Source organism: Lactuca saligna, chromosome 8, assembly GCF_052625555.1.
Source record: "Lactuca saligna cultivar CGN05327 chromosome 8, ASM5262555v1, whole genome shotgun sequence".
In the NCBI taxonomy this organism is placed as follows: Eukaryota; Viridiplantae; Streptophyta; class Magnoliopsida; order Asterales; family Asteraceae; genus Lactuca; species Lactuca saligna.
In genome coordinates this window covers 22,528,556-22,545,310 of record NC_136424.1, presented here as the reverse complement: position 1 = coordinate 22,545,310, position 16,755 = coordinate 22,528,556, and the positions used below count along the sequence as shown (strand labels likewise).

Sequence of the window (16,755 nt, the reverse complement as noted above, 5' to 3'; positions counted from 1 at the left end):
TTCTCCAAGATTGACTTACGTTCGGGTTACCATCAGATGAGGGTCAGGGAGGAGGATATGCAGAAGACTGCGTTTCGGACGCGCTATGGTCATTACGAGTTCGTGGTGATGCCGTTTGGGCTCACCAATGCTCCTGCCGCGTTCATGGACCTCATGAACCGCGTGTGTAGACCGATGCTGGATCGGTCTGTGATAGTCTTTATCGATGATATCTTGGTCTATTCCAAGACTCGGGAGGAACATGAGGAGCATCTGAGGGAGGTATTGGAGACCCTGAGGAGGGAGAGCTTGTATGCCAAGTTCTCCAAGTGTGAGTTTTGGTTGCGCGAGGTGCAATTCCTTGGGCACCTAGTCAACTAGAACGGGATTCTGGTTGATCCGGCCAAGGTCTAGGCCGTGATGAGATGGGAGGTCCCGAAGTCTCCATCTGAGATTCGGAGCTTCCTGGGATTGGCAGGCTACTATCGGAGGTTTATCCAAGATTTCTCCAAGATAGTCGTACCCCTGACGCGACTGACGAAGAAAGTCGTGGTCTTTCGGTGGGGACCCGAGCAGCAGGCTGCGTTTGAGATGCTGAGACAGAAATTGTGTGAGGCGCCTATCCTAGCCCTGCCTGAGGGCGTCGAGGATTTTGTGGTTTACTGCGATGCATCCATTTCGGGGTTGGGCGCAGTTCTGATGCAGAGAGGGCATGTCATTGCCTACGCTTCACGGCAGCTCAAGCCTCACGAGGCAAATTACCCGACGCACGATTTGGAGTTGGGGGCGGTGGTCTTTGCCCTCAAGATTTGGCGACATTACCTCTACGGGGTTTGGTGTACCATCTACACGGACCACAAGAGTTTGAGGTACCTCATGGACCAGCCGAATCTGAATATGAGGCAGCGGCGGTGGTTGGACGTGGTGAAGGATTATGATTGCGAGATCCTTTACCACCCGGGGAAGGCCAATGTGGTGGCCGATGCGCTTAGCCGCAAGACGGTGCCGATCAGGGACGTTTGTTTGAGGATGACTGTGGTGACTCCCCTGTTGGAGCAGATTCGGGAGGCTCAACAGGAGGCTATCAAGGAGGAGCATCGGAAGAGCGAGCGTGTGGTGGGTCAGGTTTCCTCCTTTGATTATGATGGCAGAGGGCTTTTGACATTACACCGTAGGGTGTGGGTGCCGTATTACGGTGGCGTGTGTCAGATTTTGATGGAGGAGGCGCACAAGTCCCGATTTTCTATTCATCCCGGGGCGACAAAGATGTATAGGGATCTTCGTCCGGATTATTGGTGGCCTTGCATGAAGCGGGATGTGGCATGGTACGTCGAGCGGTGTTTGACCTGCAGGAAGGTCAAGGCCGAACATCAGAGACCGCATGGCAAGATGCAGCCGTTGGACATTCCACTGTGGAAATGGGAAGATATCACGATGGATTTTATCACAAAGCTTCCCAGGACCGCACGTGGAGTGGATTCGATTTGGGTCATCGTGGATAGATTGACCAAGAGTGCTCACTTTATTCCAATTCAGGAGAGCATATCGGCCGAAAAATTGGCCGACATCTATATCAGGGAGATTGTGGCATGGCATGGGGTGCCAGTATCGGTGATCTCGGACAGGGATGTGCGTTTTACTTCCAGATTCTGGAAGAAATTTCATGACGAGTTGGGCACTCGTCTACATTTCAGCACCGCCTTTCACCCGCAGACAGATGGTCAGAGTGAGCGGACCATCCAGACTTTGGAGGACATGTTGCGGGCGTGTGTGCTGGATTTCGGTGGTAGCTGGGATACCTATCTTCCTTTGGCCGAGTTCTCCTACAACAACAGCTATCACGCGAGTATTGACCGACCACCGTTCGAGATGTTGTATGGGCGGAAGTGCAGAACCCCGATATGTTGGGGTGAGGTTGGCCAGAGAGTCATGGGAAGCACCGAGGTGGTGCTAGAGACGACCGAGAGGATCCAGCAGGTTCGAAGCAGACTTCAGACTGCATAGAGTCGGCAGAAAAGCTACGCCGATAGACGTCGATCCGACTTGGAATTCCAAGTCGGGGATATGGTTCTCCTGAAAGTGTCGCCTTGGAAAGGTGTCATTCGATTCAGGAAGCGGGGCAAGTTGGGCCCAAGGTTCATCGGGCCGTTCAGGGTTGCAGCCCGGGTGGGCAAGGTGGCGTATAGGCTGGACCTGCCAGCCGAGCTCAGTCAGATCCACAACACCTTTCATGTTTCGCAGCTGCGGAAGTGCCTGGCGGACGATTCAACAGTAGTACCATTGGAGGATATTCAGGTTGACGACAGCTTGAATTACATTGAGCGCCCAGTCGCAATACTTGACAGAAAGACAAAGATGTTGAGAAACAAGAGGGTAGAACTAGTAAAGGTGCAATGGCAGCACCGCAAGGGTTCGGAATGGACTTGGGAACCGATGGACGAGATGATGGAGCATTACCCCGAGCTGTTTCAGGACCGGGCAGCAGACTTCGAGGACGAAGTCTAAAATAAGTGGGGGAGATTTGTAGCACCTGGTTTCCGGTATGTGAATTTTATTTGAGTATTGCCCAATTTTAGCCTTGGACTCGGCGAGTCACTAGGTCCGACTCGCCGAGTAGGGACGAGACCCAGGACACGTTTAAGTTGGCGACTCGGCGAGTCCATATCCTGGACTCGGCGAGTCACCGCTGTTGGATGAAACCCTAAGTTTCAGGGGTTTGCTCCCTATTTAAACCCCATATCTGCCCCTTGCCAGCCCCCATTCACCCCCAGAGCTCCCAACCCTCGTCCTAAGCTTGTTTCTTGTGTAGTTGAGGCTCTTGTGTGCATTCTTGAAGGTTTTTAGGCAAGAAGGGAAGGAGATCAAGAGAAAGGAGAGCCATCCAAGCATCATTGTGTTTTTCAGCTGTATCATTGAGGTATATCTCGTTTTTCCCCTGTTTCTATGCTTAAGATTTCACTTAAGACACTCTTGAGCAATTCCTCAAGCTTGTTTGTGCTTAATGTTTCGTAATAAGTGGATTGGCCTTTAGATCTAGGCAAGATTGAGCTCCAGGAGCTCAGATCTGTTAGCTTTATGGCCCCATGTGGCTTGTTCATCCTAGATCTACCCTTTTGAGGCATTTTGAACCCTAAAATCCATATTAGTGAGTATCCACACGTAAAGTTGGAAACTTTACGTGTGATTTGTGTCCTAGAAGTCCAGATCTATGAATGGCATGGACTGAAATCGAGTAAATCGGTGTATTTGGTGGATGCATGGCGACGACTCGGCGAGTCGTATGGGTGACTCGGCGAGTCTGGTCGCGAGTCACCGATTTGGTCCCTTCATGATGTATCGAGTTGAGCCGTGAGTCACAGGGGGTGACTCGGTGAGTTGGGAGCTGAACTCACCCATGTTAGGACTCGACGAGTCAATGCCCTGACTCGGCGAGTCCAAGGCAATCTTCATAGATCAAGAACAGACTCGGCGAGTTGTTCATACAACTCGGCGAGTCTTAGCATAAAGTGTTCTTCGGATGAAGATGAACTCGACGAGTTGTTCATACAACTCGGCGAGTAGGATGAAGAGGTTGAACGTCAGTTTAGAAGATGAACTCGTCGAGTCATAGCCCAACTCGACGAGTAGAATCAGGGACCCAGGACAATAGTTTGCTAGGGACTCGGCGAGTGGAGATCCACTCGGCGAGTCGGGTAAACTAATAGTTGACTTCGATTTGACTTAGGGCTAGACCAGGGGTAAAATGGTCTTTTTACCCAAAGGACAGTTAGCAGTGTATGATTAAGTATATTGTGGGAATTACAGCCGGGGAGTTTCCGAAGCAGCAGCAGCAATAGTAGGTGATCAATTCCCACACAGACCAGCAGCTATTTCGAGGTGAGTTTCCTTTCATTAGTAACGGGTCTAAGGCACCAAGGCCGGCCCGCATAGATGAGACGTTAGTATTATAGTGTGGGCCGAGCCCGTATCTATTAGTCGAGTTGATTGTGATATATACCAGTATGATAGAACTGTTTATACTTGTTGTCTGCGTGATACTTGTATGATATGTGTTGACGGTTGGGTGTGGGCGAGGCCCGTATCCCTCCGAGAATGGAGTGTGGGCTAGGCCCGTATCTCCCAGGTAGCAAAGTGTGGGCGGGGCCCGTATCTTCATGAGTGTGGGCGGGGCCCGTATCTCTCAGAAAGTGAGGTGTGGGCGGGGCCCGTATCCTCACGAGTGTGGGCGGGGCCTGTATCTCCTAATTGCATGGTATTTGTTATATGCTGTATGGTATGGGGTATTATGGGGGAGCTCACTAAGCTTTGTGCTTACGGTTTCAGTTTTGGTTTCAGGTACCTCCTCAGCTAGGGGAAAGGAGCCGGCACGGTAGCAGCATGTCACACACACACTCTTCGGTTTCCGCATTACGAGATTCACTGGGATTGTACTCTGATATTTGATGGATTGTATGGTTTGAATATTAAAACATGGTTTGCGATGTGTTATGGCGTGATCAAACAATGCTTTTATTTATTAATGTTTTCTAAAAGTAATATTTTAAAAAATGAAAATTTTTGGACATGAAAATTGGGTCGTTACAGGAGATGTTTGAAAACTATGGTCCACATTTGCGCTAAGAAGATGACGCACAAACCTTTTTAGGTCTGTAGTTTTCAAAAGAACAAACAGTCTGTGAAGCCTAATGTCTGCACGTGGTTTGCGCAGCACAGACAGAAGAGACAAAGAAGATCTGCAGACAAAAAATAAATAACACCTTACTCGCGTGAGTAGCAGAAGCACTGACCATTTGGAGACCTTTCTTTATGTTATTTTTTTTGTGTTCACATTTTTGTAATCGCATTTGAAAAAAAACAGGTGCACAAATCTTGGAATAACACAATGCTGCTGGATCGTTGAAGCTTTAAAAATGCATCAAAGGATTTGGCCGGAGACGACTACTACATGCAACTTCATTTGGGAAAGACAACCAAACCAACAATGGAAAAGACGGATAAGAGGCAAATTTGTGGAAATGAATAGCACTTTCAATTTAGGGCAAGACAAAAAAGGACGGTGTGTATGTCAACCGAGTAAAAGTAATCTTTCACCTTAAGTAGGATGTAGACGGAGTAAAGACATAAAGTAGGATGTGGAAGAAACACATTGACGAAGGCGACAGTGGGAAAACACATGGATAAAAGACTCAATCCACTGCAAAGCACCCGATTAGAGGAAAATAACACATGGATAGAAGACACAATCTACTGCAAAACACCTGATTAGAGGAAGATAGCAGAATTTCCATTTGAAGATGATGATGGTGCTCTAAATTCAAGCCCACTCCAAACCATCCGGTATTGAAGCTACAACTAAACCACCAAAACCGACAACTCAATACTTGACTTGACATTGTTCATGTGATGTAACGATTAATATGTATAATAATAAGGTTTTAAAATCAAACTTTTTATTTAAAAATTAATATTTTTTTTTTTGTTGGATTTGTGCTTAAAAAATCTATTGAGCTGGCAAAATTTATATGGCTGTTGAGAGAAAAAAATATCCCCCAAATGTTTTTGCTAATCATCCTATTGAATGTGTCATGAATTATGCATAAATTACAAGCAACAGTGGGTCATCCGGATTAGGTTGTCAATTCAACAATTCTGATGCACAAAGATCGGGTTTAGGTTTTTAGTTCATCCCAAAACCAAAAACCGAAAACCAAAAACAATCACTCACTCGGAAACAAGATTGATTATGTAAACCCAAAATTCTCTCCCTGTTATTTATTTATTAATCTTTGCAAAAACTATTACTTTTTTGCTCTGAATCTGTCGTGGGGTTCCTCTTAATCGAGTCGAAATTCCTTTTCTCTGGTCCAACAGAATTTTAGGGTTGTGTTTTTTCCCGCACACACTAACTAATATATTGAAAAAAAAGCGCACTCATAGCTTCAGAGGTACGTCTTTCCCTCTTTCCCAATCTGTAGTTTGGATTTTGCTGTAAGTTTATTGATTGATTCATAGGTTATTGTTTCATAGTTGGTTTTCTTTTTACCTTCTTTGAATTATGGTGGATCTCGATTTCATTTCTTTGAATTTCCTATTGAGTCGTCTCGTTTACGATGAAAACCACAATTTTGATCTGGTGTTATTAATCTGACTGAATTGCGTTCCGTAAATCGGATCAATCGTTGATCTCGAGGAGAGGATAGGGTTTGCTTGTGTTTACAAACGATTGGTGAATTTTGTTTGTCCTAGTGGGTGTTTGTTGGTGAATTGAGGTGGGTAGGGTTAGTGAGAAGATGACTGATGTTCGACCACAACTGCTACAGAAGCCTGAAAGCACCACCGATGCCTGTTCAGATTTTGAGAACGACGGTTCTGATTTCGAGAGGGGATTGGAAGAACTGATGAGAGGGCATTTGGACGACTGTATGTCATTCGCATCATGCAGCTCTCCTCATGGGGACGATGATGAAAGCGAAGGTGGTGATCAGCTAGTGAGAAGAAGAAGAAGGTCAGATCTTGAAGGCGATGATCTGGCTGAAACTTCTGCTGCTAGAAGACGACAATCACGGATCTTAAGCAGATGGGCTGCAAGACAAGCACAAGAGATGATCACCACAATAGAAAGGAGAAACCGTGAGTCTGAATTAATGGCACTCGCAGGTTTACATACAGTTTCCATGCTTGATTCCTCCTTCTTAAGCGAGTCTCAATCCCCTACCTCAAGGAGACAAGGCAACATTGAAAGACCAAGCACCCAAGCTTCCTCTATCCTCCAAATGTGGAGAGAATTGGAAGATGAACATGTTCTAAACCGTGCTCGTGAAAGAGTAAGAGAAAGACTCAGACAACATGCAAGTGTGGACTCCAATACCATTACCAACATGTCAGAAGGTCAAGAAGCAAGCGAACATCAAGGCAGTTTGGAAGAAGATGTTACAGAAAGCGAGAATGATTACAGAGCTTGGTCTAATGATCAAATGGAAGCTCAAAACGACCTCCAAGAAACTGAAACTTCAAGCCGTGAACAGTCTCCTGATTTAGGAGACAACGAAAGAGAAAGAGAAAGAGAAAGAGAAAGAGTTAGGCATATAGTTCAGGGATGGAGGGAGACAGGTGTCACTGATCATAATCATAATTCATCTAACGGTGTAAGAGCAGAGTGGCTTGGTGAAACTGAGCGTGAAAGGGTGAGGATCGTGCGTGAGTGGGTTCAGATGACTAGTCAACAGAGGGGCCCACGTCCACGTGGCAGTCATCGGGAAGAACACGTACAACAACAACAACAACAAGTAGCTAGTCGTGAGACTGTTGTTGACCATGATGAAGGTCAACCAGAGCATATCAGAAGAGACATGTTGAGGTTGCGTGGAAGACAAGCTTTACTTGATTTACTTGTGAGGGTAGAAAGGGAAAGACAGAGAGAACTCCAGGGTTTAACTGAGTATCGCGCTGTTTCTGATTTTGCTCATCGCAACCGAATTCAGGTCATTACTATTTATATTTATATTTAAATTTTTATTTATCCAGATGCTGTATTGAGATTGTGTTGATGATTTCAGTCATTACTAAGAGGGAGATTTTTGAGAAACGAGAGGCCTGTGGAGGAGGAGAGGCTTCCATCAATGGCAGCAAGTGAGTTAGTCCAGCTCAGACAACGCCACACTGTCTCTGGTCTGAGGTATACATTTTAAAGAAATCTTTTGAATTGTGATTATTTGATATTATATATATCATATATATAAATATAATTTGTTTTTTTAAATAATTAGGGAAGGGTTTCGATCAAGGCTAGAGCACATTGTTCGAGGGCAAGTAAGCAGCCAATCTGAAAATTCATCTAACGATAACACTAACAATAACACCACTGATTTTACAAGTAGTGATGCAATTACAAACACCACTCAACAGGAGATTGAACATGAACAACAGACTCAAATTCAAGAACCCAACATTCATCAAGTTTCAAATCAGAATCTGGAAAGTATAACTGTTGCAGCAGCAGCTCTCCTCCAAACCACAAATCAACAAACAAACATCAATGGAAATGAAGGTCAAGATTGGGATAACCAAGGTGTCACTAATGACAATGATCAAATTTTTCAAGAAAACAATTCAGGTAATCAAGAAGCGGTTTCTGATGTTATTCCAAGAACACGACGTACAGTTCCTGTTAGAAGATCCAACAGATTTCACGCACCTGAAGATGATAATGTCTACAGTATGGAATTAAGAGAACTTTTAAGCAGGTAATTAATATAAACTATAAACCTTCTTTTCAACATTTAAACAATTTAAATAACAAATTGTTTTTTTTTTTTTTTTTTTAAAAATTATATTATAGGAGAAGTGTTTCTAATCTTCTTCGAAGTGGTTTTCGCGAAAGTTTAGACCATTTGATTCAATCATATGTGGAAAGGCAAAGCAGAGCACCAATCGATTGGGATCTTCACAGAAACATGTCACCAGAAGTAGGTGAACAACAACAACAACAAGGTGGTCTTGGTCTTAGAGATGAAGACAATGAAAACCAAAATGAAGCTGCCGCAGCCGCCATCGGTAGCAGACCATCACCATCGCCGCCAGTACCACCGCCAGTACCGGTTTGGCACCACCATGATTTGAACCATTCTAATTGGTCCCGCCACAGCATCCACCGATCTGAACTCGTAAGCATTTTTGTGAATTGTGATTTTTTATCTTTCGTCTCGGTTTTTAATATATTTTGTTACATTTATAGGAATGGGAGATGATTAATGATTTGAGAGCTGACATGGCGAGATTGCAACAAGGTATGAGTCACATGCAGAGGATGCTGGAGGCTTGCATGGATATGCAACTCGAGTTGCAACGTTCGGTCAGGCAGGAAGTGTCTGCTGCTTTGAATCGGTCAGCGGGCGGGCAGCAAGGTACACAAACTTTTTTATTATTATATTATTGTTATTATTGTTATGTAATGAAAAGTGAAGGATAAAGGAAAATAAGGAAAATGTTTTTTTGTAGGTGTTGATGGAGGGAGTTCTGAAGATGGGTCGAAGTGGGTCCATGTGAAAAAGGGAACTTGCTGTGTTTGTTGCGATAGCCAAATTGATTCACTGTTGTACAGGTAGTGTTACATTATTAAGTAAAAAAAGGAAACAGTTGATGCTTATATATGTAGATATATTATATTATATATATATAGGTGTGTGGATTAAGCAAGTGATGATGTGATGTGATGTGATGTGCAGATGTGGACATATGTGCACGTGTTCCAAGTGTGCAAATGAGTTGGTAAGAGGAGGAGGGAAATGTCCCTTGTGCCGGGCACCCATTGTTGAGGTAATCCGAGCTTACTCCATACTCTAAAAAACATTTATAAAACTGACCCAAGAAGAAGAAAGAAGAAGATTATTTGGATCATCTACTCTACTTGAATTGAAGTAGGTTTTTTTCATGTTCTTCTTCGTGTTCTCTCTCGTATGTAAAGTGTTGATATTTTTTCTTTGTAATTTATTACATGTTGGATGCTATGCATTTGTAAAAAACTCAAGGACAGTTGCCGCGTTTTGATTCGTCGGTGTCACGTAAATAAAATTCAACAGGAATCTTTTTTTCTGTTTTTTTAGTATGTTTCCAGTTCTATTTTCTTATGCATTTGGCGTTTGATGCCGCTATCGTAGTGGTTGAGATATAGCAATCATACATCACACCATTTGATTGTCCTGGCAAAATAACAATTACTTGTATTGCAAGAGTTGTGAACTTATACTCAAGGTCATTCATATCTTCTCATCTATTTTTTCTTATTGTTTATTTGACCATGTAAGCCTCTTCCATTAGCAACAATTATCAAATACCTACAAGCGTCTTAACTTTGACCAAAAAATGGTATAATGGTCAAAACACGTTATATTTGATGTTTTGGCCACTTGAAATTAAATATTCGCTTTGTACGTTTGTTCAAATCCCAACAAGAGTGTTTACAAAATGAAAACTTCAATCAAATGACGTCAAACTTTCACACAAATGAATAAGATTGAAACCCAACGCTTATTTTAAAAAATCAATACTCTACTCCCAAGTCCTAACTACTTTTTAAATGAAAATCCCATAAAAATTATTACAAAGATATTCTGTGAAGAAAAAACATTGATAATTGATAATTTATTCATTTTAACCATTTTTAACCTACCAACATTAGTTAACAGGTTACAAATACTTATATGGACACATTCCTGTGTCAGAAAAAAGTCTAGTCCAAAACAGAAATCCAAACTAAAAAACACTCGAAACATGTGTATCTTACTTACATTTTACATGGCATACAATGTAGAAGGAAGCTTGAGATTGGTCTGTAACAATCTAAGTAAAGATCAACAAATGTTCAATAAGATATACCTTAAGTTGAACTGGCACATGGTCCTCTTCTCTCAAAAACAAAAACAAAAAAAAAAAGAAAAGAAACATGATATTGCCTACCCCACCAATTTTCTATTTACTCATGTTCTTTCCATCAATGACATAATAAAATCAGTTTTCTTCCTCGTATAGAATAGAACAGATGACCTTGAGTTGTTGATGCAATTTCATGAAAATAATAATAAGTAGAGAATGAAAAAAGGAAGATTTTACGAAAACCAGCCCCTTGTGGGACCAAGGTTCTTTAGTTTCAAGACAAGGTCTTCACGTTGAGCTTCTACTTCTGCATATTTGAGGCTCATGTTGAGGTAACGTTCTTGAAGTTCATTTAACTCAGCCTTAAGTGAATCATTATGCTTATGTTCCTCCTTCATTCCTTCATCTTTAACCTTCAACTCCATCAGAATATCCGATTCGCGCGCTTCTTTCTCAGACAACAAACTGAAATTTCATCACATAACCATCACTGACAAAAATCAATTACAAAAAACAATTCTCATGATTATAATAACATACCTCTTAAGCTGTATTTTATACATTTTATTGGCTTCCAAAGCCTCATCAAGTGCAAGCGCCAGTGATTGGATTCTAGATGACGACTCATCATCAGCTGTACCACTTTCCACATCCTGTCAAGAGGAAAAAAAAAAGTCAAAAAGTCAACTTTTTGATATGACTTATGATCACTGAAAAGAAGAAAGAATCTGAGATTTGGACCTCAGCAGTTAGATTTCTTTCAAACTTCTTATGTTTGAGCTCCTCCAACTCAATCACTGCCTTCTGCATGCTAAAAGATTTCTCAAGTAACAAAGTTTTCTCTTTCTTTAATTCCTCATAATCTCCAGACATCATTTCTAATGAAGCTTCAAGTCTCTCATTCTCATGTTTCACATCATTAAGCGAGTTCTTAAGGGTCACAATCTCATCCTGCAACTCTGTAACTTTCTGCAATTGGACCTCAACATTTGAATTTTCTTCTGTAAATTGCACATGTAAACTTTCAAGTTTTGAATCAAACATTTTCTCTTTTGACATGATCTCATGGAGCATTGTTGATAAATTTTCTTCTAAGTCATCCAAATTCTTTGATAACTTCAAGAAATTATCTTCCGACTCTCTCAATTTTTCTTCCACATCTGTGCAGTGATTATGCAACTCTAGTTTTTGCTGTCTTAACTCACTATTAGACTTTTGAAGCAAACTACACTCTTCCAGAAGGTTCTCTGTAGTAGCTTGTAATTTGGGATTTTCTTTTTTAAGATTCTCACATTCTTCTTGAGCTTCCAACCACCGTTTTTTCATATCCTCCACTTCGTTTTCCAGTCTTTTGATTTCAATAACTTGAGACTCTGAATGCTCTGTTTCTACACGAGTTGACTCTTTAGCATCGGTCAAACTTTTCTCCAACTGACTGTTGACTATTTGCAAATCAGACAATTGAGCCTCAAAGTCTTGTAGACGATTACATTGAGACTGAATCTCCTTTTCCTTAAGCAAACAGTCTGATTTAAGCTCTTCAATCTCAGAAGTTTTGGTGAATAATTCTTTATTCAGATCCTCAACTTTGGATTTTAACTCTATAATCAAATTGTCAAGTTTACCATTGATGTCTTTTACACTGTATTCCACTTCAGAAGCACCTTTTGTTGAAAGATCTTTGCTTGATTCTTTAAGTTTAAAGAGGAGTTCAAGATTTTCATCAGTAAGCTCATTACAATCTCTTTCAAGCTCAAGAATCTTATCCTTTAAAGCTTTAACTTCTTCAATGAGATCAGGAGTTTCTATTGTCTGTGATTCGGTTTCCTTCAGAACTGGTAATTTTGCAGCAAGAGCTTCTGATAATTTTGCTTCCAAATTCAAGATTTGTTTGTCTTTCAAACTTAATTTTTTTGTCCATTCTGAATCAATGTCCAATAAAGTTTGAGTCTTGAGGTCTCTTTCGAGTTCTATTTCTCTGTTTTTTTCCTCAAGGGTCTCCTCCAAATGAAGGATTCTACTTTCCAACTTTTCTTGTGATTCCTGAAATTTCTGTAGTTCAAGCTCAAGTCTACAGTTGTCTTCTGTTATGATTCTTGACACTTCTACCCCTGTATGCTCTTCTCCATTATCAACTGCTGATTGTTCTGATGCCTCAAGACTATTTATCTCCAATTTCTGTTTTTCTATTTGTTCTTCCAGCTCCTGAAGGATAGAAACTAGCTCAAGATTTGATTCTTGAGTTTTATTCAATTGTATACTCAAATTATTATTCAAATCTTTCTGAAATTTTATTTCTTCTTCAAGTTCTGCTTGGATACCGTTTTTATCTTGAACCTGAGCTTTTAGATTATCAGCATCCCTATCTTTCACTTCTGATTCACCTAGGAGAATTTTCAGGTGTTTGATTTCGTTTTTCATATCATTACATTCTGTTTGTAATGCAGAAAGCTCCATAGTCACATTTTCCAGGTTCCTTGTTTGATCACTAGTCACCTTCCTTGATAATTCAAGATCAACCATTAACTTTCTAGCATTTCTTTCCCATGTTCTTGCTTCTGCACGAAGTTCTTCTGTTGCCACATCATCATCCAGAGCATATTCAGAGGATCTAAAAGTTCTTAATGGTGATGCGGGGATATTATGTGAAACTTTCCCAGAATCTTGTCTTCGATTCAGAAGATTCTTCCCAGAACTAGGAGAATTATAAACATTGACCATAGTATTGGTAGTTGACCCCAGTTTTCCAATCAAATCGATTGCAGCATCACTTAGATTACTATGAGAGCCAAAAGAATCCTCCATTGAATCAAAGCTGTTATGTGATCTCACTGTTGCAAAGCTTGTCTCCTGTTGAACAAACAAAAGCTATCCTTAGATGCACAAGGATGTCAAGGACAAATTATGATTCTAGCTATAGTTTAAGAGCAAAAAACCTTTTAGTAGAGTTAGGTGAGAAATACCCTGCTACCAAGTGTATTAGATGTATCCCGAATGCTATTGCTTGTTGAAGTTCCTATAGGTTTGGTGTCAAAACCATTTGGTGCATCAGATATGTTATCTAGATCACTGCTGTCTGCAAAAGAGTTGGTGTCACTCCATCTGTAGTCATGAAACATGCAGCAAGTAACAAGTTACAACCACTGTAAGGATTGGAAGAAAAAACATGAAGATTGATTCTCTTGTTCAGGATCAAACCTTGAATTAGGTCGAGGAGTTAAGCACTGGATAGCAACCTGCAAACAGAGAATCCAAATTCTTCCTTCTGAGAGAGCACAATGTCACAAAAGCACATAAAAGTAGTAACTATACACAATTGAAATCCAGAAAAAGTGTTACTCCATAACTTTCCAAAGTAAAGCTTTGTAGCATCTGCTTGACTGACCTGTAAAATTGTCCCATGATCACACTTCTTTAGAGGTAGTGCAACAGGAAGAGAAGTTTCAGAACTCATGTAACTTGACAAATTAACAGTAGCCTCTCCAAGGATGCCAGATCTAGTTGACCCCTATCAGAAGGAAATAACAAGTGATTAGTAGTGATATAACTAGACCATAGCAAATAAATGGCTCATGTGTAAACATGAATGAAACGAGTGAAGATAGGCATCATACCTTTAAAATAAGAAGCTTATACAGGCATTGCTGAAGCTCTTTTGAAGCATCATCATGAGAGAGCCAAATGGATTCTGACAAGGTCTCTGTCCATCGACAATTTCCATTGCATACAGATGCTTTACCTGTTTTGGCAACGGTTTTATCTGTTTCTATGGAGATGAGAGAGATTGAAAGCTTATCCCATCCCGAGGGTACCTGAAGATACAAAACAACAGTGAACATGAATCCTTCGCAAACAAGAAATATTGGTTACAACAAAAACTGATAGCTACTTGATATCTAGCACGAGCCATCATGTCACTACATACTTACTTCAGTCATCATATCATTTTATCTAGAAATAGGTTTAGTATCAAATTAATCTACAGAAGACATGTTTACTAATCAAGCAATTATCGTTTCAAATATTTCTCCACTTCGAAAGCTGAAACACGATAAATAAATAGACCGCAGAGATATACATCAAAATCTTCACTACTAACTTTACGGAACTTGCTAAAACCTTACATATCTTCCTGAAGCTTAGACAATCCATGTAAAGTAACCAAGAGGAACAGATAACAGTTGTGTGTATTAAAAACGAAAGAGATAGACCTGAAGAGCTTGAAGACTAGAGAACTTGAAATCGAGTTTTTCGCCTGATTTAAAATCAACAGATGAAGCGGAGGAGGAATTCCGCTTGTGAAACCTGTTCATCATCTTCTGCTTCATCATCTCCTTCATTCTGATTCTCTTAAATCCTTAATGATTATTTGATCCTGATTCAGATTGAAAACCCCTTTTACATGAGAGAGGAGAGAGAGGATGTTAGCTGTATTTCAGTTGCGGCTTACAAGTAGTAGTGCTGCTCCAAATATTTATTCTTCTTCTTTTCCTTCGATAGACATTACTTCCCGGACAAATTCTACACTTCGTAAATTCTTATTTAAGAGAATGTTTGGTTATTATTGATCACAGATAAAACAAGATATAGAAATTTGTGAAATACTATTATTGATATGATTATTAACATATATAGGAATTAAATATGTTAAAAAAAGGAGTTCAAATAGTATTGTATTTATTGTCAAATAAATAAAAAGGTAGTTATAAATATATTATTTCTATATTTTTGGTGCCCATTCTTCACGTTGTTCAAATTCCATTTTTGGCAATTAATATCATCGTTGACGCAATAATTTGTTTGTCCCAACTCTTTATTTTTCTACTTTCCAAAAGTTTATTTCATTAAATAGATTTCTCTAGGCTATAATGCTTTGCTATTGATTTTAAGAACTTGATTTTTGTGCTCTTCAATCATAATAATTAATCTAGTAATCACGTATCTATTTTTCCTTTAAGTGCTACCTTCTCAAATACCCCGCTGATTAGAAAAACATATTAAATGAATAATAAATAAGACAAGAGCAATAATGATCCTTATGATATTTGATTTTCTTTGGATTGATCAAAAAAAAAAAAAAATTATATCGTCCAAAATCATATATTTTTTTATGGTTTGCGTCTCTTCTCAAATTTGATTTTTTTTAAAAATTTGATCCAAACTTAAGTTGACTATTCTGCACGTAAATAATTATCTTTTAATATTCTTTCTGTTTTTATTAATAGAGTGAAATAATAAATTAAACGAATTATTCCTCTTGCGGGTGCCAAAAGCTACGTTAAGTCATTATTTTAAAAAATTAATTCGGATCGTCCTTATATCGTTAAAACGTACATGTTTCGTCCCTGCCATATACGAAATGATTATATTGCCCTTTTTTATATTGAAAAAAGTCTCACTTCCCACCATCCCCTTACTATCTACTCTCATCCCACCACCCCTTCAATTCTTAACCATTCTTTATTTTCTATCGGTGAAACATTATAAGCGACCTCCTTAAGCTTTTCCGACAATCCCATCTCCACCATCATTGAACTCATCAGGCAAATGATGAATTGTGCAAATTTAAATGAATAAGTGATGAAACGTGTAAAGTGAAAACAAACAAGTGACAGTTTGAATAAATTTTTAAAAATAAGAATTGAACATGCTTTTTTTGACACCAACACAAGGGACCATTCATATAATTTAATGTTGTTATTATTAAAAAGATTAGGGTCTCTTTCTAAATCTAGCAACCAAAATCCATAGCACCATCATCATCGCTTGTTACTTACTCTTTACTGTATATCTAATATGGTGTACCTTCAGAAATCACTTACTCTTTACTGTATATCTAATATGGTGTACCTTCAGAAATTCATGCCCCAAGAATACATATAACTATTAATTTCATTTTCCTTCACTGGCTAGAACCTATGCCCTTAATCTAATAGTCTCAATGAAAAACAAGACAATGAGAACCAATTGACAATTTAAGTTACTTTTCTCCCAACTTTGAAGTTGCTTTCCATTGAACCAATTGAAGGTTTAAGGTTTTATTTCCATTTGCTCTACAAGAAGCATCCATATTGTGCACGTAAGTGCAACCCCACCATGGTTCTTGTGACATCCTCAAATTCACGGTCATTTTACAATTTTTATTTATGCTTATTTAAAAACCAAAGTATTTTTTTTTTTTTTTTTTTTTTTTTTTTTTTTTTTTTTTGAAAAAGTAGTATTGTGGATTTTGTTCCCCAAAAAAACATGATAATATTATTAAAGCATTTCCGAATAAATGTATTTTATTTATATTAAAACATTGTGATGTTATCTTCAATACATAAACATAAGCATAAACAAAATTTACATTCATTTACACTAATTATTTACATCTCCTTTAATCTCTTAGTGTAATGTGTCTTT

The 16,755-nt window shown here is 39.5% G+C and overlaps 2 protein-coding genes across 3 annotated transcripts; one reads left to right on the top strand and one right to left on the bottom strand.

The window, feature by feature from the left end:
- Positions 1-5,594: 5,594 nt before the first annotated feature.
- LOC145008672 (uncharacterized) lies at positions 5,595-9,583 on the top strand. Of its 2 annotated transcripts, XM_078967272.1 has the most exons (8): positions 5,596-7,460; positions 7,536-7,654; positions 7,746-7,788; positions 7,885-8,222; positions 8,318-8,642; positions 8,714-8,882; positions 8,977-9,079; positions 9,204-9,583. In XM_078967272.1, the coding sequence occupies exons 1-8, from the start codon at positions 6,270-6,272 to the stop codon at positions 9,319-9,321; spliced, it is 2,406 nt and encodes an 801-aa protein (XP_078823398.1). In that variant the 5' UTR covers positions 5,596-6,269; the 3' UTR covers positions 9,322-9,583. The 2 variants fall into 2 exon arrangements, with proteins under 2 accessions (XP_078823397.1, XP_078823398.1); XM_078967271.1 differs by having other exon boundaries at positions 5,595-7,460; positions 7,746-8,222.
- A 637-nt stretch (positions 9,584-10,220) lies between these two features.
- On the bottom strand, positions 10,221-14,914 carry LOC145008909 (uncharacterized). Its single transcript, XM_078967537.1, has 9 exons — positions 14,801-14,914; positions 14,562-14,725; positions 13,965-14,162; positions 13,736-13,858; positions 13,549-13,586; positions 13,314-13,452; positions 11,092-13,200; positions 10,891-11,003; positions 10,221-10,815 (listed from the first exon to the last, which is right to left on the bottom strand). The coding sequence occupies exons 2-9, from the start codon at positions 14,688-14,690 to the stop codon at positions 10,584-10,586; spliced, it is 3,081 nt and encodes a 1,026-aa protein (XP_078823663.1). The 5' UTR covers positions 14,691-14,725; positions 14,801-14,914; the 3' UTR covers positions 10,221-10,583.
- Between the last annotated feature and the right edge of the window lie 1,841 nt (positions 14,915-16,755).

Excerpts from the sequence above, each read along its gene's own strand:
- LOC145008672 (XM_078967271.1), top strand. The coding sequence starts at position 6,270 with ATGACTGATGTTCGACCACAACTGCTACAGAAGCCTGAAAGCACCACC. Across the intron at positions 7,655-7,745 it reads CACACTGTCTCTGGTCTGAG|GGAAGGGTTTCGATCAAGGC; the intron begins GTATACATTTTA and ends TTAAATAATTAG. Across the intron at positions 9,080-9,203 it reads ATTGATTCACTGTTGTACAG|ATGTGGACATATGTGCACGT; the intron begins GTAGTGTTACAT and ends TGTGATGTGCAG.
- LOC145008909 (XM_078967537.1), bottom strand. The coding sequence starts at position 14,690 with ATGAAGGAGATGATGAAGCAGAAGATGATGAACAGGTTTCACAAGCGG. Across the intron at positions 14,163-14,561 it reads CTAGTCTTCAAGCTCTTCAG|GTACCCTCGGGATGGGATAA; the intron begins GTCTATCTCTTT and ends TTGTATCTTCAG. Across the intron at positions 11,004-11,091 it reads AAAGAAATCTAACTGCTGAG|GATGTGGAAAGTGGTACAGC; the intron begins GTCCAAATCTCA and ends TCCTCTTGACAG.